The sequence below is a fragment of the Dermacentor silvarum genome, chromosome 8 (genome assembly GCF_013339745.2).
Source record: "Dermacentor silvarum isolate Dsil-2018 chromosome 8, BIME_Dsil_1.4, whole genome shotgun sequence".
Taxonomy (NCBI): domain Eukaryota; kingdom Metazoa; phylum Arthropoda; class Arachnida; order Ixodida; family Ixodidae; genus Dermacentor; species Dermacentor silvarum.
In genome coordinates this window covers 63,907,404-63,934,394 of record NC_051161.1, presented here as the reverse complement: position 1 = coordinate 63,934,394, position 26,991 = coordinate 63,907,404, and the positions used below count along the sequence as shown (strand labels likewise).

The window sequence follows — 26,991 nt, the reverse complement described above, 5'->3', positions numbered from 1 at the left end:
AGGCGAAGCATCAATTGCGATAGCAAATTAGTAGAAAGCTATACGGAGTAAGGATAGTGGTTTTATCAGCTGTATAAACTTGGACATGCAGCAGCAACGCACAGAACTGTTGTCGACGCTGTCGGTGTTTTGCCCGCGTTCGCACCGAACGCGCGCGGCGTTGGTGACTGTTGCCGGTGCCTCTGGGGGCGGCTCGGAGGTTTTCGACAAGATCAGAATGGGACGCTCATCGAGCAGCGTCGGAAATCTTACCCACCTTTTCACCTCGCAACATGTTTATATAAATACGCATTTGGTGCCGCAGCTAAACGTCGCCTCCCCTCCCTCCCTCCCGCCCCCCACCCCCGGCCTTTCGCTCGATAGAAGAAGGCGCGTTTGCTCTCTATATATGGTGATTGTAAAGGAGGAAAGAGACGCTTAATTCTGCAGCCCTTCAGGGAACACGGCGCAGAACACGCGTTGGCTTTCCGACGTGCGTTCGCTCCCCGTGAAAGCGCGCGTCCCTCGCGCCCTTTCACTCGCACATACAGCGTCCGGAGCGGGGCAATGATTTCATCGCCGTTGACGTCATACGGAACCTCACGGCGACGGCGACGACGACGGCAACGGCGACGCCGACGGCAGAAATCCGCTTTGGAGTGTCCATATAATTGCTATCGCAATAAAAGACGCGTAAATATACAGGACGGTGACAAATGTAGCACTTTTTCACAATTCTCACATTAAGCGTGCGAAGCCACCGTGGCCCGGTGGCTTCGCATGCATGCCACCCTGTTGCTAACCGCGAGGCCATGGGTTCGAATCCGGGCCATGGCTGTCGCTTTCCGGCGGGACCGCAACGCAGAACGTTTATTTATTTGAACAGGTACTGCAGGCTATTCAGGGTATAAATTCGCCGCGGTGGTCAAAGTTAATTTGGGGGCACCACACTTCCTCCTCAATAACGTCGTCTCTCAAACTCCTCCGCGGTGCATGACTTTGTGGCTTCGGCGTTTTGCTGCTGACCACCAGGTCGCGGCGGCGGCGGCATTTTGATGAAGGCAGAAAGCAAAAACACACACACACACACATTCTTTTACCGTGCTTCGAATGCACGTTCGATAACGAAAAATTAATCCGGTGGTCAAAAATATAGTCCGGAGCATTCCACTACGGCGTTTCCGTGCACTTTTCTAAGACGCTAAACCCTATAATTCGATTCAACGTCTTCCAAAGATAAGATTTGCTGTTAAGCATGTACCATCACCAATAAGAAAACGGAAAGAAAAAGAAAACGAATATAGCTAAGAGAGAGAAAGATAAACCAGACGGGTACAGTGTAGAATCAGGCATGTTTCTTGTTTTGGTGGTTCTGAGCCACTATCGTTTTCTATGTCATTATTATTATTATTATTATTATTATTATTATTATTATTATTATTATTATTATTATTATTATTATTATTATTATTATTATTATTATTATTATTACCGAGATTAGCTTACTACAAATGCCTTTCCGACGGATATACTACAGGTCTAAGTGGATGCCACCAGTATAAGAGCTATTGCCGTAGACCCTGCTCCTAGCATGGGCCCCCAACCTTCGTTTTCCAAATGCATGCGTTGCGTGTTGCGCGGGCGCTGGTGCACATGCCCGGCGGCAGCTAGCGCGCACATCACGGTGCGTCCTTGTGTCCGGCGGCTACGCGAGCGTGTCGAATCGAGCGTGACCGCATACACACCCTGTTTCGCCACGCGCAAGCCCGCCGCGAGCAGCAATGCAGCCGCGAACTTCATACGCGCGCAAACGCGTGCGGCAGCGCGCGCTTGTTAACTGCTCTCTCGCTTCGCACGCACGTACGCCACGCGAACGACGCGAATGCGCAACCGTGAGTCGCCGTCTTCCTTCGGCGACGACCGTGTCTTCTCCGTATATGCGGATAAAAACCGCGAGCGGCGCCGTGTCGGATTCGGCGCCAAGCACGCTCCGTGGGCGGAGACTGCCTAATTACTCGCGTGTGCGACGATTATGCTCGTGCGTTTGGAAACCGGGGAGCCGGCCATTTTGTCCGTACAAAGCGAGCGAGCCGGTGAGCGGGCGATGCAGGCAAGTGAAAGTGAAAAATAAAAAGAAATGGCTTTGCAGATGTATGCAAATCTGAGGAATTCACACATTAAGGACAGCGAAGCTGTATACGCAAAGGGGTTCTCACAATCCTTCGGAATTATACTGACTGTCTGGTTTGCCACTGCTTGAAATCTAACCAGGACTTTGCAAACGCCTTCACTGTATCCGGTGCAATTCCTTCGCTATACACTAGTTTTCAAAGCGAAGCTTTATATGTCTAGGCGAAATCTGTACAGAGGCGAAATCACCTGTGTACAGAAAGCTATCATCATCAGCATTGGCTCGAGCGTCGTCTTCGTCCACAGCTGGCTCGTTAGCGCCCCTCGGGTTGCGCTCGTGTCACTGCTCCCGCGTTCGTATAGTCGTCTTCTTCCACAGCTGGATGCGTTGCCGCTCAACATTCCAGCGTAAAATTTCACTTCTCTTCTGTCGTCGTAAATGGGAGGCCTCGTTTACGGGGGTATGAGCCATTCATTGTCTTACGTGACGGACAGATTTAACTTTGAAGAAATTTAATTTCGAAGAATCGCAAGCGGCGATGGCGGGCGAATGCTGCTAACCACGCCACCGAGCAAACTCGAGACAGCGAACGCAAGCGACAACGGCGGACTGCAGGCATATCAGTGACGTCGTTCTCTCCGTCGCAGCCGAACGTGTGTGTAACCTCAGAATTGAGAAATACTTTGATGAACCCTCGGGATTAACCCAGTGATAAACACCGGGGCTGCACGTTTCAGCTTCGTTGGTTAACCATCTTACACGGAATGAAAGGGCCGACGATTTTTTTTTTTTTTATATGCTTTGCGCTTTATCCTACACATATACTGTACGCTGCTTGTTCCAGCTCTACTTACTGCATTGCGCTTGTGTCTCGATCATGCCGCCGCACGAAAAATCACTGTTGAACGTCGTAATATGAGTGATTGAGCGAGTGGAGTGGGCGAGTGAATTAGTGAGCCATCTATAGTTGGCCGCCTGTGTTGAAGCTCTTCACGACGACTCGATGAATTGGGAGCCCTCTGGCGGACCGTTGAGCGCCGGCGGTTTCTCTGTCTGCGTGACTGGCGAGATGAAATTGATCGCAGAAAGCGGGAGCGCACAATCTGGACAGTTCGTGATCGGGCCTTATTGGTAGCATTTCTGGAAGGTAGTCAAGGCGATTCGCTATAGAACTAGCGTTTTAGCAGCCAACTGCAAAAGAGGCTGCCCCGACTTCTGTATAGCGGAGAGTTCATTAACGAGTAAGTTTATAATGAAGGTCGCGTCGATAATTTAAGTCTGGAGATGGACGAGTATGCAGCCAGTTTCTTGCGTTTAGCTGACTGCAGGAGCATGCCTGTGCATGTGTCCTTTTATGAAAATAGATTTAGGCAGTGGTAGCGTATAGGCAGTTTATAGAAAACTTCGCTTTCATGTGCACTTTATTCGCTCACTTGCCCGTACACGACCTACGACGAATCTTTTTACAGATACCCATCGATTTCGTAACGTGTTTCTTCGCAAGGTGACGTCCGCCAATCGGTAATTCGTTGTATAACGGCAGAATCTCGCAGCCATTTACTCCGAAAGAACAGTAAGCAGGATCAATGTACGCCCAACGTTGGACAACATGGGTCTTAGATCGGACAACGTTGGCGCAACATTCGCCTCTGCTTATGCTGCTATTTGGCTGGGCGCCCTTCTCATTACAGAAAACTTGCAAAAGCCGAATGGCAAATGCCAAAGCCAAGCCCGCGCAGATCGCGTTGTGATCAGCCGGCTTACCTGCATGAGGATCTTCTCCGACTTGAAAGCGGCGGCGTGCTTCTGCACCAGTTGCACGGAGGCCATGTTGACCGTCATGTCGGGAAAGTGGTTGATCGGCCAAATCTGTCGAGGCAAGAGGCGCACGCTTGACAGCATCCTTGAGTAAGGCACCAAATGAAAGCTTATTCATTTAATTCGCGACCATAACGATGCATTCCATATGTTCTCGCCGTGATGATGATTTCGTTTGAATGGCGCAAGGGCCAGTTCTGGCCAAAGAGCGCCATACACATGATACAATGGGCGCGTTAAGTTAGCGCGCTCCGAACTCCAAAGGAGCACGCTCGAGTGCGCTCGAGTGCGACGCCTTCAGAGCTTAACGTCATTTTTCCGGAAGCCGTATAGCAGGCGCGCGCTCTCGCGCACCGTTTCCAGGGTGGAGCGCGTAGAGCGCGCTCCGTAATCACGCACCGGAAGTCGCTTTTTAGCCGTTAAGTTTAAAAGAGCGCACTCTGCTGGCTAGAGCGCGCTCGAGCGCCTTGACTTAACGAGCCCAGTGAGTTAACGATGGTTAATGAAGTATAAGATGCACCATGGCTGTAGAGGGGCCTAAAATCAGTCACTGTGTGAGTGCGTCAAATATATATGTGCTATACATGTAACAAGTGAGGTATGCTATGACCATAAAATATATACGAGGCGAAGCGAATAGTAGATAAAAATGTAAAAGTATGGAAGTAGCACTGATGCCTTACCCGGGTCCTTGAGCGCAAGAATCTGAAGGCACGTGCTCCTAATACTACTTCCACAGCAGCAGCCTCTGATAAGAGGCCGTGCTACGGATCACTTGGATGTATAACATTCAGTACACCTGCATCCTTTAAAAAAGCTAAGGTTGATTTAACGTCGAAGAGCGGTTCGTCGCCTAGGAACATTTCTGGATGCAATGGAACTTGTTCACGGCGTAGTAAATAAAAGTGTTATTTTCTCTGAGTCTCTAGTGCACGACATTCGATTAACACGTGAAGGACAGTTAACGTAGCGCCACATTTACCAAACACAGGTGGCTCATCACCAATCAACAAGTACGAGTGTGTACCGAAAGTGTGGCCGATTCTAGGACGGCAAAAAATAACCTCGGTTTGTCGTATTTTTGTTATAGGCAGCCAATTTCCTAGGTTAGGGCTTAATGATGTGGAGTTTATTGAGTGTTTCGCTGTCCCACATGCTTTGCCAATATCTCCTCAGTTCCTTCCGGAGGTAAGGTATCAAATGTTCTCGCCCTAATGTTTTAATAAAAATGACTGTATTTATGCGGAACTCATATCTAAGGCAACCTGTCCGAAGGAATCATCAGAAAACGTATCTAGGCCTGTTGTGAAAACCCAGTTTCCGCGTGCTGGCGTAGACGGTAAACGCCGCTCATTGGGAACAATCACCATAAATACAAGAAAATAAAACCTCTACGTCTTTTGCTTTACCATTGAACAGCCACTAGCGAACGAAGGTAATTGTTTCCTGGACGTTGACGCAGTACGTTAACAGGTCGGTCTGAAAAAAATAAAAATTACGACTACCTTGACATCGCAACACAATATATAAACTGGCAAAATTTTCTGTGGTTGTCCTACGCTTTTTAGCTGTTGAGTTTCCTTGCACGCTATTGTATATTATAAGTCGTATGGACTTTGTAAAACCAGCTCCCGTTTAATAGTCGCGACAGAAACCACAAGAAACAAGTAATGCAATCATTCTACCAGAAGCTGCCGGTCTTGCATGTAAAGAGATTTGTCTTTCTTGCTGAATTTGTTTACTGCATATATACTTCGTGGCACATCGTTTTCGCGACCGTTATGCAGGAGAAGAAATAAGATATGCGCCGGAACATGCCGATAAACTCACCCTCGAGTTCTGCTCTTCGAAGACTAATTGGCCCGAGACAAATTTTATCTGGTCGTCCGGTACGAAGGAGTGCTCGACCACGTGGTCATCCGTCTTCGTCGACCTGCGGGTTGTTGAAGGGGCATCTCAATTACGCGAGGAACCAGTACGCCAACTTGTGCTCGCTATAGCTGATCGATTACGTAAAACTCGTGAGCGGCAACCTCATGTAAGAGCGCATTTCCGACGTTTTTTCAGCTTCGCTCTGCGTCGCCCGGCGCCGACGCGTCTATTTTACGCCACGCAGCGTAAAACGGGCGCGTCAACGCTACGCGATGCCGGAAATGCTTCGGATATACGCTGCATGTGGGTGCCGCCCTGCGTATACATCTAATCCGACACGAAAAAAAAAAAAACGAAAGCTATAATACGCTGTCATTGCTACGAACTGGCAGCGCGTGCGGGAAGAGCACGAGTTGACTGGCTAAATGGTTCCACATACTAACGCAGTAGTACAGGAAAAGATAAAGTGCGTAAGAACGTCAAACTGTGCTCGTGGCGTCAGTATTACGTTCCTGTGGCATTTGTCCTTCATGTACTGCTGCATTGGTGATGAATGAATGAATGAATGAATGAATGAATGAATGAATGAATGAATGAATGAATGAATGAATGAATGAATGAATGAATGAAAATTTTAGCCATCGCCTGCTCAGCTCGGCAGTAATGCCAATCCCCCCCCCCCTCCCCCCACCTTAAAAAAAAATAGATTGATGAGCGCCACGGCACGCACAGCTGAATCCTGAATCCATCTCGGATTAATTTTGACCACCTGGGGTTCTTTGAACACTTTCGCATTTCGTCTCCACCGGAATGCGCGCGGCCGTCGCCGTGCACGCATCTGCATGCACCTGACGCGGCACGCTTACTCTCCTGGCTATACGACAAGTTTGCGAAGCTCGCGACTCCGAGTGCAGATCACTCAGATTTCATTTCTCAGAGATACTGACCATTTCTCCTGGGTAGCTCGCGTGGTCTACAGCGCATGCGCGAACGGAATGGTATGCTTCCAACGGTATATGTGCAGCGTGCCGCAATCACTTACCAAACCACGGTGAGCTTGATGTAGCACTTGATCTGGCCGGTACCGGAACAAGCGCGACAGGGAGCCACGCCGTCGCCGTTGCATTTCCAACAACTGCGGGTGTGGGGAGAGCGAAAAAAAGCTGCACAATGATGCCCGCTAAAGACAGCAAAACGCGGCACTTCTTCTTTTCCCAATAATACGATTTTGTTGGATAATACAATTTTCGGATGATACGCTTTATTTCTCGGTTCCCGCGAAGATCGCATCAACGGGATTCCGCATACTGTGCAGTCGGCCTGTTAACATTTAAGACCGTTCGGCTGCTCTGTCAGGCGGCGTTATCATAAACGTGCGGGGGTGGGGTATACAGTATAGGCCGTCGACCAACTTGCGCACGAACGTGTTAACATTCGCGTATACATACAGCTATAGCCATACTTCACTTTACCGACTCCGTACACACTGCGACGTTAGATAGGGTCCCCGTCTATAGCGAACGGCAACGAGAACAGTGGTCATGTGTCGAAGATAAAGGCGAAAGGCTTTCCCAACACACACTGTTAATCCCTGCGTGATACTTCCACTTAACAATTGCCTCCCACGGTGAAATTATCGTTTCTGGCAGTGCTGCTGTCACCGTTAGACGCTTAGTTAGTGATACCTGCTGTGTAGTAAGAGGTATACGCTTCTGAAGAAGCCGCCAAAATTCAGATACAGGGATAAAGATTAAGATATTGAAGAGTAAGAACCAAGTAAAACAGCGCGAAATAATTCAATTTAAACGAAAGCGAGATACAAGATTACATCGGCCGAACACCAGTTGCCCACGGTGGGCAAATTCGTTTATCAGAAGCGTCAATTTAAAGCAAGGCCCTATATTAAAAGCGATAAGTCCATCACCCTTGACAATTATCGAGACGTTATCTCCTTGCCGCATCAAAACCAAGAACTGTATCCATCAACTCCAATCAGCCGAGAGCAACAATTCCCGCAAGAATTGCACTTACCGCATCCGACCCATGCCGTGACATTGGAAACATCGATCGTTGTCGCCCGATAGACTTCGCTTCTGGCCGTCGCCCTGACAGTAGTTGCACTGCTCCTAAGGGTTGAGAGATAACGAACTCAATGTCAGCTTACGACTCGTAAACGCACTATAGTTTACAAGTCAAAAGAATGCGAAAGTGTGGTGTACAACGACAACAGACAGTCTCGAAGGCAAATATGGTGCACATGTTGCCTTAGCGTGCGCTCATAACCTTAATTGTGGGTGTCGCTAACTTTCATTACTGCAAACGTTGCTCGTGTATTTCTTCTCAAAAGACAATATTAGTATAACATTCCCGGGAAGTTTTCGCCAGTTCTTGCAGAAAATCGAAGGCGAAGCAAAGTGCGTATTCGTCTACCTCTCTTCTTCTTCTTTTTTTTTTTTTTTCGCCGTGTACATCCCTGTTAGTTACACCCAGACGATTTATACACATGCGTAGCTGCGGCTATTCCTTTACAAGCATGCAGCTTGTCTATATAGGACGCTAATACACGTGCACATAGGAGTAACCACGTTTAGTGGTCCACGGCACAGAAGTCCGGTAAACGTATTTTCCCTGCCCTGATCAACTTTGATGTTACTCACAAGTTATGGTACATTCGGCTGGTCGCTTTCGAGCACTCTAGAGCGCTTTTGCGGTGCGGTTTACATTCGCGTGCATGGTTGAAATCGAGTGCTGGGAACGCATTCGACTTTAGTTCATATACAGCGCCGTGCTGCAGCTCGGAGCACTCGAGCTGGGAGCGCGAGGGAGCACCTATAGCACGTTCGGCCGGGGCAGACTTCACCTGGCTCTAATCCCGAGAGCATCGCCGCAAACCGAGTAGGAGCACGGCAGGAACCAGTAGAATGCACCATTATATAGCACAGCACCCGGAGGTACCTTGTTGTCTTCTTCCTTCACTGCCCTCGTCTATGCACACGATGCCACCGTTATACGATTTCTAAACCTCGATGCACAAACTATACGCACACGTAAACAGGAGCCAAAACAGATTTATCTCGTTACAGCAGTCTGATCGCGATATCGAGGGCAGTGTGGTTTATTGATTGCATATTCGGTTGGTTATTTCAAAGCGTTCTGGCAGCTCTATGCAAATTTAGGATTGCATTATGAAAGTGAGCAGGTCTGGTAGCTGTAATCTGGCTTCGTTATCGCCATTGAAACACGCATGCATATACAGGGGACGTATTCTGCAAAGACGGCCTCGGCGATACTATCGCATTCGCGTGACGTGGTGCACAACGAGCCAATCAGCTCATACTATTTTGCTCCACCAGCCAATCAGCGCGCGCCCGACGGCGATACTATCGCCGAAAGTGATAGTCGCAGGATGCGTCCCCTGGTTGCGCCAAAGCGTACCGAAAGCTATACGCAGCTTTAATTAGGTTTGCATTATGAGAGCGAGTGGTAGCTGTAATCTGGTTCATTATTGCCATTATAACACGCATATGCTGGCAGTAAAGATGAGTTTGCTGCCTTACACGACTTTCGCGACTCTCTTAAACGACCAGTCCAATGACGCTGTATAAGCAGTAGAGCCAGTAAAGCCAGTAAAGACAGAGAGACGCACACAAAGCAAGGACTCACGTATCCGTTTCCGTTGCACGTGGCGCACCGCTTCCGTCCGACGCCGCCGCAGGTGTGGCAAGTCTTGACCGAGGCCGTGTGGGGCACTTCCACCGAGGTCGTCTGGCACTGGAACGGAGTCGGCGAGGGCACCGGCACCTCCCAGGGACCCGGCGCGGGGCCCGCCGACGGACCGTCCACCGGACCCCCTGCCCGTCGGAACCACAGTTGGCAGTCTTGCGCTTCGTACTATGCTACACCGCTTTCCTTATTACCCGAATAAGTTAACCAGAGTTGAGAGGCACCCAGATGTGTTGGCTAGAAAGAGTAAGGAACAATGGCCACGTTGCCAAGGCAACAACTGTGGCGCCTCTTGAAGATTGAGTAACTTCCTATATCCGTAAGCCACGCGAACGTGTTGTTCCAAAATAACTTGTTGTTGGGCAAGTTGGTTGACACTGGGCGTAGCCATTGTAGCGCCAATAAAATAAAGAATGGTAAAATAAAGTCGGAGACTACAGGGAGACGGAGACGACTTGCGCCGATTGGATCCCAGCAATACATGTAAGCAGGATTTAGGTTCTCGAGTAAAATATGTAGGGAGTATTCGCATGACGTCGAGGACGATGTATTGTTGTCCTATATGCCCAACTTACACAGTGCTGCTGAGAGATAAGCTGATCGGGATAGCACTGAGATTCTCACCCTGCTGGCTGTACAACTCTATGGCGGCCTCAATGACGTCAGCGCATACCCCCTTGTACACGCAGGCCAGCTTCCATAACCTAATCCAAATATCTCTATTACGAGCTCGAGGCCTCGCAAGCGTGCATTTTTTGTCAAGCCGTTGCAGACGTCTTGATCCTTTTCAAGTTTCTCGTATACGGCGCTTAAGTCCGAAGGCAAGCTTTGAAGCGGGCAGAGCGCCCCACCTCACTGACCTGTGTACGGTTCGAAGCACCAGGCAGTCTGCCGCTTCTCAGTGAACGTCTCCAAGGTGTACTGGAAAGTAAATCATATACTGTCACGCGACTGCAGTAGGTATTCCCATGTTTCACGCGCGATACATCGCAAGAAATTCGCAGTCTATGTTTAGAACGTTACAGCATTCGCTGCAGTGAAAGCGCTAGCAATGTTCTGCCATAACAGCGCTATACGCCAGAAGCGCCACAATTAACGTAATTGAGATTGAGAGAGCGAATGCAATCAGCATGCAATGCGCAAGGTTTAAACGCCGTGGCACTAGATCAATTTCTGCTGCGCACCTTGAACGGAGAAGATATGGGGGTTAATTGCACTAACATGCCAATGCAATGCCAATGCAATGCCAACGTTGGAATGTCAATGCCCGGAAGGTAATTACAATTCTATGCAAAGAAAGAGATTTGGACCAGAAGCACCGTGCCAGTGAACAATAGGATAAGGTCTGTTGCAATTCCTTGGAGCACACCTTCCTGTTTTTTAAACATACTGTTAAAGAATTTTAAAAATTCGGGAGGGAGGGGGGGGGGGGGGGGGCAGGCGCGTTTTTGGTGTGCACGCCAACCCCTGGCTGAGCCACTGCGCGTGAGTGTATAACACACGCGCGAATTTTTCCAGTGTGGAATCGCGCGGCTTTGCCGCAGATGACTTGTGCCACAGGCGCCTCTCTACACATCTATATGCCGCGAGATCAGTTTTTGCTGAGCGCCCTGTTAAGTTACAGCAGTTCATACTGCCATTACTTCAACCGGAATCTGCAGCTGGAGTGCATGCGTACCAGCAAAGTGAGAGCCGCTCATTGCAACGTTTCATTTAACAACGCACCGGACTGCACTTCAAAAAGCTTTTTTAAAAAAAAGTATCCGCTGCCTCTTCTTTTATTTATACATTGATTCACAGAGAAAGATCAACAACATTTATTGAATATATCCGACGGCGGCCGTTATATTGCCATTGAATAGCAGGTCGATTTTTCCGGTTCCGGAAAGTGCAGATGTGGATATATCGTCAGATGCTGCCCTGCTACGCGGCTCCCATGCGTCAGGGAAAGCAGTCTCTGGCTTCAACATCACACAGGCCTGCCGCCCAAACGCATTCGCGATAAATATATCAGCGATCGATCCCAACGGCGCTGAGAGGCTGCTTCGACGTGCCTGCAGCTGTGACTCTCGCCTTTCTATAAGCCATATAATAACAAGCTGTCGGTACAACATAGAGGCAAGCAGGGCCAGCGCCGTTCCCTCGAAGCCCAATATTCGCTCCCCGATCGACCGGTGAATCGACCACGCGGTGTCGTGTAGTGGTTGTACGCCTTATCAGTTCCGTTTGGAGCAATGCTCGCGGGCGTGCCTACGTTTGTAATCCGAACTACCGTACAAACGCGCGTAAATGCCGCATGTTTATTGCGTGATTTTTTTGTCGTTACTATGGGTACGGCCTGAATACGAAAAATCCCGCTACAATATATATATATATATATATATATATATATATATATATATATATATATATATACAATTGAACTGCAGTAACCATATATCTACTATACGGCTCAGACAACGTGACCGAGCATCCACATCGTTCTTTTCTGCGCACAGAAGCTTTCAGTCTGTGTTTCGTGCGTTGCTAGCAAAGAAGATGGCAATATTAAGGATTTTACTCTTAAACACTCGGGCATGTGCTACGTGCGTTTATACGGTATGCCTAAAAAAAGAGAGAGAGAGAAGAAGAAGCCATCAGCCGTAGGCGATTGCGTCATCTGACGACGCTGAATTGAGAATGCATACGTAAACGCATGCGCAAGCTGCGACTTCTCGCGGATAGAGTTCGTCTATGTTCTTTTTTATTGTCTGCCTGCACTAAATGCGACGGAAGCGCCGCCGCATCTCGGTGACGTCAACGGCACTCACGTGGAAGGCGGACGTGTGGTCGATCTTGGTGATGGCCATGTCTCGCGCGCACGCCTTGCCGTAGCAGCAGTGCTTGGCCACGTGCTTGGTTAAGGCTTGCCGGGCCTCTTGCTCCGTCACCTGCGGAGTGCTGCGCCGCCACGTGCAACGCACGCGCGATTACTGTGTTGTTCCGTGCATAAGTACACTCTACAAGAAACGTTCACACACTTTGGGGCGTGTCTTTGCTTCCAAACAAGCCGTCACCTGTCTTGAGTGTCTTTCGTGTCGTTAACGTTGCGCGCCCGGCATTTCCAGGTCACGAGTGGAGTGCACGTTACCAGCGTGACATAGAACGTAGTCTTGACAGGGAAGTAGCGAGCGCACAGTTTTCAGAAAAGGAAACGCAAACAATAACGGATGACGACAATTGTTTGGGGACAAGTTACGCCCCACAAGACGTAAACATTTGTTACAAGGTGTAGTAATGTAGAGATCATGCACGACTACTGTCAGGCTTGGATGATGCACTTACGGTATACGTACAACCATCAAACGCACTATATATATATATATATATATATATATATATATATATATATATATAGTAAATCGATGCAGTATAGACCACATCGATGTCTCGGTGAGCTTGTGGCATCTCGCAAACTTGAAGCCACGTTACTTTTTTTACTGCTCTTTGACAGTGCATATGGATTTTGACAGCAATAGTTGGTTCTATTTCATTCGAAAAGCGCGCGACCAATGTAAAATGACACCGTGTACCGTGGACACGGTGGGACACCTTGTTGAGACCTCGTCACACTTGTAGATAGAAGAAGTATATAGCTTCGTACCATGGTAGCGGCGCTCGCTTGGGAGTATCCTCTTCTTTGGGTGTCGAGGGCGTGTACGGAGGTGGGACGTCCACTGCGGGGAAAGGGGGATGAAACAGTATGTTTAGAGTTGGTATCGCGTTCTTTCATAACATTATCTGCATCTTACTTACTCCCCGTGTGTGACTGTATGCGCTATTCAAGCGTCTATAACTACATGTATATATAGTAACCATGACCCAGCACCTGGAGTAGCATGTCAGGGTTACATCATCGTTACGTCGAGGATGTCACCGCATTTTCGGAAAATTTGTTATAAAGGAAAAGGAAGTAGAAACTGCCAGTACGAGCTTCGAACGCATTGAAGCTCGAACGCAATGAACGTTTGCTTCGCTGGTTAATAAACTACGTTGCCCCGTGCAGATGCTGTCGAAATTTGTGACGTCACGCGGTGCGCGGGTGGGATACTCGGCGCGGCGTCGGTACCCGTCTTCTGTTTCTTTATATATATATATATATATATATATATATATATATATATATATATTCATGAACGGCTAACCGAGCTTCCGCCGGCTGTTTCATGCCATTCAGTGGTAATAAAACGCTTTGATAACTGGTTATTGTATGGTGCCGAGCAGTCGCATAATTTTGTTTCCGCTTATTAGACAAAGATTTATTTTATCTTAACTGCCGGTCATTCTCGTTTATCAAACGCACATGTTTGCTATGTTTGCCACTTGCAGAGCGGAGTAACAACAAGGTTTCCTAGGTTTCATACGAGACGCCTGACTTTTTCTCAAATCTGCAGTAATGATCACCAAAGCAGGCGTTTAAAGGAATATTCGATCAAGGGAAGGTTAAAGTACTTTTTAAACTATACTAGAGTAAATTACAATTCTGTAGCACCCACTCTTACCTTGAAAGGATGCTTTGTAAGCCAGAAAAAGTTCATTGAAAATAAAAATAATGAGAATATAAAGTAAGACGCGACACCGAAAGACGGACGGCGACTTCATTCTACAACAAATGAAAGAACCAACTTGGCAAGTTTCGAGAACATTTCCTGCGCCAAAAGAAAGAGGCCCACACACGAGATAACACTTTGAAATCCGTGACGTCATGCTGACGTGCCAGCGCTGACATTTTGGCGCGAAATTAAAAAAATGAAAGTTGAGGATCCATTTTTTAAAATATATAAGCACCTTTCTACCGAATGAAAGAAAACAGAGTTTTGAAAGAATACTTTACAACTCTAAACTGCGATCCGGCGTCGCCTTTTTAGTGCCCCTATAATAAAAGTTCGCGACAGATTTATAGCCCGTTCGACGGGTACCCCCCACACAAGCGAGCAAAACTTCGCTCACCGAAACCGAAGACGTACGGCTCGATCGGCACCACGACCAGCGGCTTGCGCTTGCCGAATTCGACGGGCTCGAAGAAGATGCTCGTCTGGGCCATGTTCGTTTTTCCCACCTTTCTTTTCGCGCCACTTTCTTCGCGACTGCCGAACTCTCCGACTCTGCGTGATACACTCGGTCGATCGCGAGAAAAAAAAAAAAAAAACGGAACGCATTTTCGCTTTATTTTCCTCCCCTTTTCATCCCCTCTTCTATTTTTTTTTCCCCTTCCACCATCTCGAACGGCGAGGCCGCGGCGGCAAAATGGCGGCCCGAAGCGAGGGAGAGAGAGAGCGCCTTCAAACCATGCGCGTCCGCGTCGGTCACGTGGCCGCGTCGCGTAAACACAAACGAGAAGACGACCGAACGAACGAACTCGCGCGGCGCGCTGTCACCGATGTGTACATACTCGGAAGACACGCCGGGTTAATGAACAAACAAACAAAAATCAAGTGTACGGGCGAATACTCTGCCACACGCGGACCGCTATTGTCCGGTGCGTAACCACCTCATTGTTTCCCCGAGCGCGGCGTGATTTCGATAACAAAGGCTTCATTTTTCTCTCTCTTTCTTTCTTATTTGAAGAAGCCGAGTCACACTGATGCCATATACACCGGAAACCATTATTCGCGCTGTCGTGGAGGAGGACGAGGTAATACGGTAAATTCGGGTATCCGTTTTCCTCTCTCTCTCTCTCTCTCTCTCTCTCTCTTAGAGGACCTTCTGCCGCTTGCTTTCTATAAAGAGAAGCGGGCAGTGTTTCCTCTTCGTCTTGCTTTACAGTTCCGTGCAGTACAATGCGACCCGCGACTCTGCCTCGTGCGATGAAGGTAAAGGTATAGAACGCGTTGCACCACAATGACGTACCGCTGCTGGAGGCCTTTGAAGCATTCACCGTATCGGACACAGTGCTTCAAAAAAAAAAAAAAAAAAAGCAGCGCGGTGATCATCATCTGTAGGTCACCAAGTAAACATTAATATGTGTCCTAGTGACTTCGGAGCGACCAACCCAGAAGCTGGTTCATCATTATAGTAAAGCTTCATTGGGTCTTCTTATGTGGAAGATAGACTCAAATTGTGCGACGACTTTAGTTGCGGAGTCACTGCAGTTACGAAAAAAAAAAGAAATAAGAACAAATCCTCATCCTTCTGCGTGTAATTCGTATAACTACTACAATGGCGCGATGCAAACACTCTCACGCGCTGTCTAGTGTGGCTACCAATACGACGACCAAGACGACGACCAATCAGGAAGCGATCTTAGGTGCTGCCGAGTTTACGACAAGCAGGCAACGTAAGTCCTGAGTAGGCGTAACTGCAACCGTTGTAGCGATGCGGGCTTGTCGTTAGATGGCACGTGATTAGCACGTGAACGCACAGACACGGCGCTCTTATATACCACACCGAGTGACACGCTGCCTGCATGACTTCGATGCCAGTCAGCTGCCACAGACACTGCACGGAATTAAACGAGACGGCGCATGGAGAAGCTTTCGCCCGCGATCTGTGACGCCTCGTAACGGAAGCCCACTTAAACGAACACGATATACCGGTACAGAGGGAAGCCCTCGGGATCCTTCACTATAGGCGTGGTGCGTCGTGACCTACGCGCACGTTTACAGCGGCCTTCGTTTCTTGTCACACGTGGCTCTTGCACGTGTAAGATGGAGAGCGACGACGTCACCCTTGTACCAAAAAAATGTGGTTGATCCCTCTTATATAGGAATCGGTATAGAACACGAAAGTGAAACGTGTCTTCACAGAAGTAGTGTAATGTTTATTGCACATTGATATATAATGTCTATTGGTGTTTTGTGGCTAAAGCGCCCTTAGGCGTTGATGCACCCACGCTGACGCCTGGTGGCACGTCTCCTCCATCACGACTACCAACGTCGATGACCATGAGCAACCGTCGTGCATATGGAAGCTGCACTACGCTGCACACGCTAGCACAACGCGAAAGACGAAGCACGTAACTGACACACTAATACAACGCGCAAGACAAAGCACGTAACTGAATCGTCACCGAGTCAAATCAGCGCGTACAGCGCGTCGTAATTGCAGCCTCCGCGATCAACTTCAGAAACATTTTCAGAGCTAATTGCGGAGGCCACGCTCCGCTGTGCTGAGTACGGTGAACGCCACCTAGGTGGCGTTGGTAGTGCTTCTTGATGCCAGCGTCCCTTCGAATGCTGGCATCGAGGCGTCGTAGTGCTGAGACCACCGAAGCGTTCACTGTCGGTGCGCGTTAGTAGACAGTTTTAGCAGAGCGTTGCTTACGCTCCGCTCCGCTAACGTTTCACGCACACCGCTGGCTGCATGAACTGCGTTGATTTGGCTTGTTTGACAACCGCGTCTGCCAGAGACGCCTGCCACGCGCGCTCAGCGCGGCTGTAAAACGGCAAATCAACCAGTAGACGCACCCTAACGCTCCGCACAAATGGCTTCGTAGCGGACCGTCGGCAGCGTTCTTCGTTCCGCTGCCGATATGAGCGTTGTGCGCACGCGCATTGGCGTTCCCGCTAGCGTTCCGCTTAGAGGCTCTGCGCGAATCGTTCGGACACGACGGTCTGAGCGGAGCGGACCGTGAACGCTCTGCTAAAACTGTCTAGTGTCATAATGCAGTACTTCTCTTTTCTGCTCGTAGGCGGCGGCACCACCCCGAGCAAGAGCGCGGGTACACGGAGGAGTGTTAGATATATAAGGCGCGTCTGTGTAGCTCTCTGCAAATGCGTTTGTGGCGCAATGGGTTAAACGCTCGGCGATCTATCGTCGCGGACCGAGAGGTCGTGGGTTCGATTTCCAAATTTTGCATGTTTGTGGAACTTTTTCTTCTGGTTTCTTTCTTTGTATTATGTTCTATGACGTATTTCCGTGACGGAAATACGTCAGTGAAGTCTTGGTGGACCCCGGCATAAAACACTTTCGTGTTAAAAGTCTGGGCCACCCGGCAGGCGCAGCGCGATGGTGCGCCACCGTCCGTGTAGAGAACATGCAGCGGATACCAAGTGAAAAGTAAGATTGCTCCGGAAAAGTTTTGACCACCTGGGCTTAACGCGCACCCAAGGCGTACAAGTGCGTTTTTGCATTCCGCCGCCACAAACACAAACAAATTTAAAGGGGATTTTTAACGTTTTTTGTTCATTTTGAACGTTTCCCGATCTTGGGGTGGGAGGACAATTTGCAATGCAAGTATAAGTGCGCAATCTCTTCGCTTGCGCAAAGCGACCCTGACGTGTAGTGATTAGTAGCAGTAGCAAGTTGTGTCATACAACCGAACGTCAACTTATGCGTGCTGCGCACTAACCAGCGGTCTTTCCACTAACCATAAGTTCCACAAGCTGATTTCAAAAACTTTTCATGATTGCCGTTCCAATGCTGCTCCTGTCCCGAGGCATCTCATATGTCATTAAGAGACTGTTGCGTCACTCTTACAACCACAGGTCACTGTGGATTTTAACAAAAGTCAGAGGATGCCCATCAACAGCACAGAGCTTTGCTGCTCGCTTTCCCGTGGGCTCGTGTAAATACGGATACACACACTTTACAGCCGATCGACTGCTACAGTAAGGAAGCCTCTTATACTACCCAACTACATTTGTTGTACAGGGTAGTATAATTCAGGAAGCGAATTACATCATAAACAACAACTTCCACAAAAGAGGCCAACCGCAATGTCAGCTGGGCGGCCAAATGCGACTGAAAATAAGCCCCCATATAATTTCGCAATGTACGATTTCATCCCGTACGTTCGGCTCCTCGTTCCGGCAGTGCTCGCAGCTGCAATGCGGTGTAAGCTGCGATAGCCGTCACGCTAGAAGGGCAACCACGAGGTACGCATTTTTGTCACGTTTTCGACATCGCGTCACTGCCTCGATTTCAAAGCCGCACAATGTCAAAGCTACGATTGGGGCCGAATATATGCGGTTGTTACTTAACTGTACGACTAAGGGCAACGCTAGACCAGTTTCGGACTGGTAATGTGCTCCTTCAAAACTCTCTTAGTTTTTCGAAAGTTTGCCCTGCGGCGTAAGACGTGCGAGGCATGCATGTCATATGTACACATTGTTGCGCTCGATGAAGAGTAACAGGGATCCACGGGGCGGACCATAGATTCACATGTGATAATCAGTTCTATTTATTTGCAACCGTCCGTTGGCGTCTCGCGTTTAATTTGCTCTGTGTCCTTGCTGTTCGTTTGCTTAACATAACAGCCCAATATCCACGTACTGGAACCAACGACAATGCAAACTAGTGCGTCGCGTATACTGACGTACCGGCGTCGAAGGAGGCCTGCTCGTAGCCGTCCACTTTATCCATGAGCTCGAGCGGGGGCGCCGAAGGCTCTGGCTCGTCGTCCATCGCGAACGATGCATGAGACCCTGCGAACAACGAGAACGATCAGACGAGTAAGAGGAGATCGAGGGCATCAATCATATTCACCAACACGGCGGTGCCTGCCCCCCCCCCCCCCCCCCCCCCCCACACACACACATCGTATTTTGATGTCCAGTATGACTGCCAGGCGGACGAGTGAGAAGCGCGGCTTCTGAACTCAGCAGAAGCCAAACTTCCTCAACATTTGCGCGCTCCTCAACGGCAACAAGGAAATGTTACGTGTGCATGACGAGTAACATTTAGAATGCCGTGTGTCACGATGCGTGACTTGTCCGGTTATCACCAGAGGATCCAGCTCCGATAGGAGGTGAACTCCCAGCTCAAATCACCTGAAGGTCGAATTACAGGGCACATTTAACATTTACTGTGAGTTAAGTGCAACAAAATTATCGGTGTCGGCAGTCTATCACACTCGGAAGTTGGCGTTGCACGAACAACTTTGGAGCAATGAGATGTTGAGTCTCTTGTCCTCTTACTAGGCATCGTCCCCTTCATACATAAACGAATAACCGCTGTGTAAAGTGACATACAGTTTCCACTTCAACATTGGCAGTGGTAACAATTATACAGCTCGTGAAACCCCGTGACGTGCGTACGGAATGACCTCCCCAAGCGCCATTCGATTAGTATATTCATTATTTGAGTTAGTAAGAGTGTGACCTATTTTGGTTTGATTTAATTTAGCTTGGCTTCAAGTCCCGAAGCTACGCGTGTTCTACGAGAGACGCAACACTGGAGCGCTTCGGATAAATTTTGATCATGTGTGGTGGCTCTTAACGCCCTTCGCCCCCACCTCGAGGCTACCGATGCGTCCGCATATCGACTTTATTCTGAGCACGGAAAGCCATAGCCATATACTGAGTCACCGCAAATGGTAGTGCGCATGTATTGTCACGACCGTAATCTCAACATAGCCTTAGAGGACGAACAGAAAGAGAGATTCCAAGTGTTTTGACAAGTAGTTGATAAAAAGTGAGAGACGGGAAGCAACAACGTGTTGTCCCTTTTATTGCGACAGCAATTATATGGACACTTCCAGCGGATTTCTGCCGTCGGCGTCGCCGTCGCCGTGAGGTTCCATATAAAGTCCAAGGACGATGAAATCGTCGCCGCGCGCCATACGTGGGACGCGCGCTATCACAGAGAGCGAACTCCCGGCGGAGAGCAAACGCGACTTCCGTCGCGCGAAAGGGCGTGGAGGTATGGGAAGGAGGGAGGGGGGGGGCGACGCTGTGCTACGGCACCAAATGCGTATCTTGCAACCGGGCGCAAGGGGAACTGGCAACTCAGTCTCGCACGCGAAAGAAGGAAGGCGGGAAGGCAGCGCGGGAGGGAGGGAGGGAGGGGGCAGCTTTTACTCTGCCAACAACTGCGCTTGTACTTTGCCCGGCTGCGGCGGTCGCCCGCACCGTATCTTGAAAGCGATCTCTACACGGCTCTGACCTTCGTATGTACTGTGCGTTCGCCGCTCAGTTTCCTTTGAACCGATAGACTACACGAACCTTCGCTCGCTGCGGCGGCTGCGCTTGCTGCCAGCGTTTTGACAGTGGTTGTCTGCGGTCATCGAGTGTGATCTATTCACGTTTGCTTGTGCGCGCTGACACCACGCTTGTTAATTCAGTTAGTAAGTGAATGTGTCCAAGTTTATGCAGTCGATAAAACTACTATCCCTACTCTACTAATTTGCTATCGCAATTGATGCTTCACCTTTCGGGCGAAATTTCGACATTTTTTAACGCGCCCGTGTCGTTTGCTGCGATATTCGAGGTCTAACAGGTTGCTCTGCGCACGTAGCCAGCTGACCGCTCGTATGGCACCTTATAATATACTTGCAACGATTTGACCGAAAGTTGACGTTTCGAAACCAACTAAGTTGCTCGTTTCTTGATAGCAATTCTACCTTGCTACATTTGCTCCCCTTGCTATCTTTGAGCAGAATCAATCGAACAGTCGAATCGACTAACGTGAGATTAACGGAAGTCGACTTGTCCCTTCAGCGCGATAAGATTAGCGCTTAAGGCCATGTCACAAATATATGTTTGCGGAATAGTGCGTGACCGCGACGTAAATCTTCCTATCGCTCAAACCGGATGCATATTCTTCTCCAAATCCTCGAATGCTTCACTACTGATGTATTCTTAATAAACATGACTGATTGTTCGATTGATTGATTAATCGATTGATTGAAAACAAAGCGGGCGCAACGCATTACCTTATTTCCGCATTACCGTACGGTTGATACGGAAACACGGCATGTCTAAACGTCTCTGAAGACGCCACGAGACGCTCCGGGCATTTTCTGCGCTTAACTCCCACCGAAAGTTGGGTGTCATGGACAGAAATAGAAACGTTACTTTAAAGGCCACATATCATCTGCTGTTTAAAATTTCTAACATATTTTTTCCCCTTTTTTCTTCGCTGTCAAACATTCCACGAGACAGCTTACAAAGCAGTGGAAAAAAGAACAAAAGTTTGGTGACCCATACGGAAACGTAAACCGTCGCTCTAGTTCCGGCAGTAATAGTTACGCGTTTTCTATACAAAACGGCCGTTATAAATGACACATTCAAACTCTTTTTTTGTGTGTGTATTTCGTTTTTCTTTTTTTTTTTTTTTTTTTTTTTTTTTTTAGCGACGCCGGATGGGGCTCGGACAGTTTCACCGCTTATGTTGGCACGTCTCTGAAGATGTGCAGAAGTAAACGTGAACGTTAAACTGACGTGCAAGCCGTCTGAGGCCAGCCACTAGACCTTAACGTTTTACCGCGTTTGCAAAAGAAAAAAGAAAGGGTAACGCAAGCTTAAACACACGTTCTCTCCCCCCCCCCCCCTCCTGCCACGTGATGCACAGAGCAGACAACGGGACAGGATATATGGAAAGAGGACAGATGCATCTGTTAACGGACGCAAACAGGCGCGTCTGTCGTGTTTGTATATCACTTGTCTCGTCGTCCGCGCTCGACATGCTAAACGAAAATCAACTAGCGCAACTTCAAAGGCACGTGTAGTTAAGGGGAAGCCCGCACCGTCTGATTCAACTCAGATTTCCCAATTTCTAATACATGTGAAACGCAGAAGTACTGTAACCAGAAAACCGCCGAACCGATTTGAACGAAACTTATTGCACGTAAGAGAGAATGCGAATTATGCCAACTGTAGGAAGCTGAAAGCCAAGATCTCGTAGTTCTGAAGCGGACCAATTTGATACGCGTATTGACAACGTGGAACTGTTGCGATGTTTACGAAGATTTTTTCAAATTGTCTACTCGCATTTCAGCGGTATACAGTATAGATTCCCGTTAAGACTAACCCAGGTAAGCAGCATCTTCAGATATCCCGAACAACGTGCAAGTGCTTGGTTGGTTTCCCACTGACTCCATGACAATAATAATTTTAAAAAGAAGAAAAAAAAAAAGATCAGCACGAGCCATTCATTTGGTTAAGCCCGTGAAAACAAGCAGGGCTGACACTATGGTTTTGAGAATCTGCATTTGCAAGCTGATAGCGACGGTGCAAGGACTCTGCCAATGAGTCGTAAACTCGCTGCTTTCTTTTTTAATATTGTGATTTTCATGAACTTTCCTAAAAAGATTGATGGCGTAAATTGAAAATCTACTTACTGCAGTCAGGTAGACATGAGTTTTTTTTTTTTTTTTCGCAGCAAACCTAATCAAATTCGATGCAGGACATGCCAGGCAATACGATTTTTTTGTTGCCGCGTACTCAGAAGGCGCAACCGAGGTTAAGCTTCCGTTAACATTCCGTTAAGCACACGACAGGCATAGAAGGGACGGAACCAAGAGCCTAGTGGTGCAGTCACGCGTTCACCTGGAAAAATCATTAGCATTTTGGAGTGGTTCTTGGAGAACGGTGTCCGCTGCTAGCGACTGAAAAGCGCTGAAGATGGATCTGTAGAAACTGCTCGTAAAATGTCAAATCATGTCACAGTATGTAAGAGGAACCTCAGATACTGTGTTTTCTAAGTTTCGACGACTCGTGTGTTTATCACGCGTGTGTTTATCACCTTGACCGTGAACTGTGTCGTCAAATATCAAAAGTGCAAGCAGTACGAGACATGCGAGACTGTCAAGGCGTTAAATGGTTTATTCTGCGAGCCAGCAACTGTCAATGCTGAGCTCAGAGAAGCTTGGCATTCATCCAGGCCCATTTCGTGCGTGTTTCAAAATGTGTCATTCCCTCCTCCTTGTTTTTCCTTATTGTTCTACGTGAAGCTCAGACATGAAGCAGCCGAGATACGCAATACGCCGACCTCGCCAATGCAATCAAATGGTAACAGAACACAATAACTTATAACTGTCAGGCATGCACGCTGACACGGGCATTTACAAACGCTCTCGCAAGGTTGAAAATAACAGGAAGCACGGGACAAGGCACCCTTACGCTGTGCTTCCTTCTCTGTGTGAGTATACGTTCGTGTGGCCCTTGCAGTATGTCGCTCGGTATATAAGCGGCAGCTAACCAACAAGCCCGGATCAAGGACATATCGGACGTTCTCGACGAATGCGACAAAGAAATCGAACATTAGTAAACAGAAAAGGGGCGAGCAATAACGAAGGGCACGCGGGACAGACATCATGCAAGCAATGCTTCACCTTTGAAGCTGGCCCTTTTGTAGCTGGAATTTGAGGACGCCACGCTGAGCTCACGATTGAGCACACGCCTCGTGCAGGGCGGCGGACGCTTGCAGCTCGTCTTGGTACTCCGCATCGTTAGCGTACACTACGTATCCCGCTATAGATTACACAGATTAAAGACTGCGGGCAGTTGTCCTCGCTCAGGACACAGCGAACCGAAACGACTTCAGATGGTATGGCACGCCGAAGTGCTCACAGTAGGTTATCGTTTCGAAGCGACCGCTCCAAGTCAAAGGTGCTTTAAGATCATCACCGAGTCTTCCAGCCTGTACGAATGTTCAACGCTAGGCGAAGGAGTTCCAAAATTTGGAGGTGTGTTGCGGGAGACGCGCCTTCACTGAAAACAGAAGCGTGTAAACATAGACACGTCACAGAATCTGCGCCGCAGTGGCTCGTTCCAGGAAGACGCAGCAGGAAATAAAATCAATGGTTCTCCGGGCCAGGACGACAGGCTGATTGCTGACTGTGGCAACGTAGAGCCTCAACCGGAATGAATCCACAAACTCTGTGCTTCTGGAGAGAGAAGAGAGTCGGAAAGTCCTCCACAGAATTCTCAATCGTTCCTCCCTGGTCCCCGGTGCGACGTGCGTTTGTCATCACGGCATCGCTTGCCAGGTCCCGCGAAAGACAAAGGACCCTCTTGATAGCGCGGCACACCCTCTAGCCCGTTTGAGCGTTCGCTATCGCTTCTTCCCCTGGGGCGGTATTTATGTCGCCAAGGAGCGTACACGTCGCTCTACCCTTGGCGACGAGAGACAAGCAACTTCTCTTGATTGCTTGCGTCGTGGTGTGGTTCTTTGGACGATCCGTCTCAACCTTAGGAACGGCGTGAGAAGCGCTCGGGCATAGGGGAAGGCATCAATTTCACCGACTTATGCAAAAGAGGTCGCTGGCTGTGTGCTGACGAGTTCTTGCGTTGTCTTTTGGTGCCCCTGCTACCGCGGTGTCACGAGTTGGCGGCAGATCTCTCGCACAAGGTGCTATTCCACAATGCACTCGGTATCGCTTCTGCAACGCCAAACGATACCTTGATGTTCACCAACAGAAGACGGTGTCAAAGTACTTGAAGACAGAAATGTTTGTCACAAGCATCACTTCACTCGTTTCGCGTGGATCGACGGCAGGTCATTCGATGATCCTCGCACTATCTCAATGCATACTTGTTCTCAGGGCTGCGTCCCGTACTTCTATAAGACACAGATATCGTCACCTGATAATGGAGCGTAAGCACCCACTGTTACTTCGAGCACCTGCAGACGCACACTCGGGTCATCCAGTTTCACAGTCGCGAATTACCAGCGGCGAGGCGTTACTCGCCAATGTCCACGTGACGACCAGCACAAGTAGGTCTACGACACTGAACTGGCACTCCCTTTCACCGGCTTGACAAACGGTTCAAGCTCGGCAACAGTCTCTCCTCACGTATTCGAAGTGACATCAGAAAGGAGCGATCACTATTCCTCCAAGTTCTGTGTACCACTCCCTCGACGAGCTCGGGCACTCGGACCGTTGGCCTCGTCCCCTTTTATGGTTCCGGCTAGCCTCTGAAGTCATCAACCTCAGAGAGTCGGTGATCGAAGGCTCAATCCTAATACGAGGTCACGAAGACTCCTTTCTCTTACGCGCGTCTTCGAGCCGGCGGTACCAGGAGAAGGAATCACCCTTTCGCACACGTATACACACCGCCTAACTCAGCCGGCTTGAGCGGGCGGTCCCGCCGTCGTCTCCCGTGGTTCTGGTATCGCTCGCGGACTCGGCGTCAACCGCTCGACGACACGGCTTTCGAGCGAGTGGCGCACTGGAGGGACCCTCGTCGTCGGGCTCTTGAACGCCGTGTGTGGCGGCGGATGCGAAGGAGAAATATGTAGTGCGCTCTGGCAGCTGGGAATCGCTCGCTCGCTCGCCGACGGCAGTGCGAGGGCGACGTGGAAGAGGAGGAGGGAAAGGAGACGGCGATGAACGAGAGCGCGTTTCGCGGTTACGTTGAACGCAAAGATAAAGAACAAAATGCAAAGGCCCATGGGCCTGCGGCAGTAAGTGAGTGAGGCAAAGAAAAATACATTTTTAAGGCCCGCGGGGGAGGGGGGTCGGGTTCTCTCGGAAACCGGGCCAACCGACGACTCCCGGAGACCTCACCGCACGCCGGCCTCGAGCTTATTTTTAGGAGGAACCCCTGGTCTCTTCCCTCCTTCTTATTCTATCTTTTCTCTTGCTTGTGTGTCCCTTTCCTCGATTTTTCTCATAATTGTTTCTTTTACGGAAGTGTATCTGTAAATTCTGCTTCCCCAACGCCGTTATGTTACTTAATTCCTGGTGATCCAAGGGTCAGCTACGTGCGTAGGTGTGGGCACAAGGGGCACAAGAGACGCAGGCGACGGACGTGCAGACGCCGAGGAGTAGACGCCAGCAACTTTAACACATTCAAAGCGTTTTGTAAGCAAAAAAAAAAAAAAAACCGTATCGCAAGGTTCGGAGAGGAGGCAGATGTGTGGGGACATACAATATTGATGGTTGCGCCTTCCTTAGGGGATCTTTCTCTTTTTCTTTTTTTCGCTGCTACCTCGGCAAACGGCGGTGAGCGATGACGGCCGTCGTTCCTCGCTCAAGACAGGCCTTGCCGCGCTTGCCAAAACTCGGGGCATGTCCACGGGGACGCGGCGGCAATAGCCTCCTGCTCACCCGTTTCCCAGCTAGGCCCCCTTTCCTTTGCCCACCACATGCCGCCGCTATAGCTCGGGACGACGTTCAACTGCCGTTTCTGCATCATGTGTCCGCTGATGCAGCTATATAGGAAAGCAGCATGGCGTCTTCCATCTGGCCTTCATCCTTCTTCCTGGTGAAAAGGAGGAGGAGGCGGATCTAGCCTTGCAACGCCAAGCCGGCAATAGCTGCGTGGGGGTAAACATTCCAGAGAGTTACATGAGGCGTAAGCGCTCCTAAGGGAGGATGAAGAAGGCGACCAAACGGAGCGAAGGTGGAATGTTTGCAGTTCGTCAAGGCAACTCTTACTACATCAAGTGATTGCTGGCTATTATTAGCAAGTACTGCTAAACGTCACCGCTCGATGGACAAATCGGTCTCTCTAAGAAACTTTAATAGGAGGCGAAGCCCCTTCTGAAAGTCAGGCGTCCCTGCGGGAAGACTTAATAAGTCTTCCGTGGTCGGCCGATACCGCTAACGTCGCACACACCTTGCAACACGCGCTACCGCCTGTCACGAAAAACACTACCACCGCCGCACAACGCTCTCAAGCGAGATGAAGCCGTACCATGGCGTAAACTACAAACATATATCCGCACTCGAGCCTTTAGCATGTTATACACCCTGCGCTGTATTAAAGATGCCCACACAGCGATGGATGAGCAACGCTCTACCACATCGTATGGGCATGCGC

General features: G+C 49.2%; 1 protein-coding gene across 2 annotated transcripts in view; it reads right to left on the bottom strand.

Moving 5' to 3' along the window:
* The window catches only part of LOC119461347 (protein SSUH2 homolog), a 62,876-nt gene that overhangs the window by 11,238 nt on the left and 24,647 nt on the right, over positions 1 to 26,991 (bottom strand). The window contains exons 1-10 of one of the 2 annotated variants that reach the window (XM_037722626.2): positions 23,556 to 25,450; positions 18,823 to 18,927; positions 13,167 to 13,239; positions 12,334 to 12,463; positions 10,384 to 10,444; positions 9,464 to 9,651; positions 7,832 to 7,926; positions 6,843 to 6,935; positions 5,759 to 5,861; positions 3,875 to 3,979 (exon numbers count right to left, since the gene is read on the bottom strand). In XM_037722626.2, the coding sequence (XP_037578554.1) occupies positions 3,875 to 3,979; positions 5,759 to 5,861; positions 6,843 to 6,935; positions 7,832 to 7,926; positions 9,464 to 9,651; positions 10,384 to 10,444; positions 12,334 to 12,463; positions 13,167 to 13,239; positions 18,823 to 18,927; positions 23,556 to 23,670 (1,068 nt within the window). In that variant the 5' untranslated portion in view covers positions 23,671 to 25,450. Of the gene's footprint in view, positions 1 to 3,874; positions 3,980 to 5,758; positions 5,862 to 6,842; positions 6,936 to 7,831; positions 7,927 to 9,463; positions 9,652 to 10,383; positions 10,445 to 12,333; positions 12,464 to 13,166; positions 13,240 to 18,822; positions 18,928 to 23,555; positions 25,451 to 26,991 lie in introns of those variants that run through there. The other variant, XM_037722625.2, reaches the window with a different exon arrangement.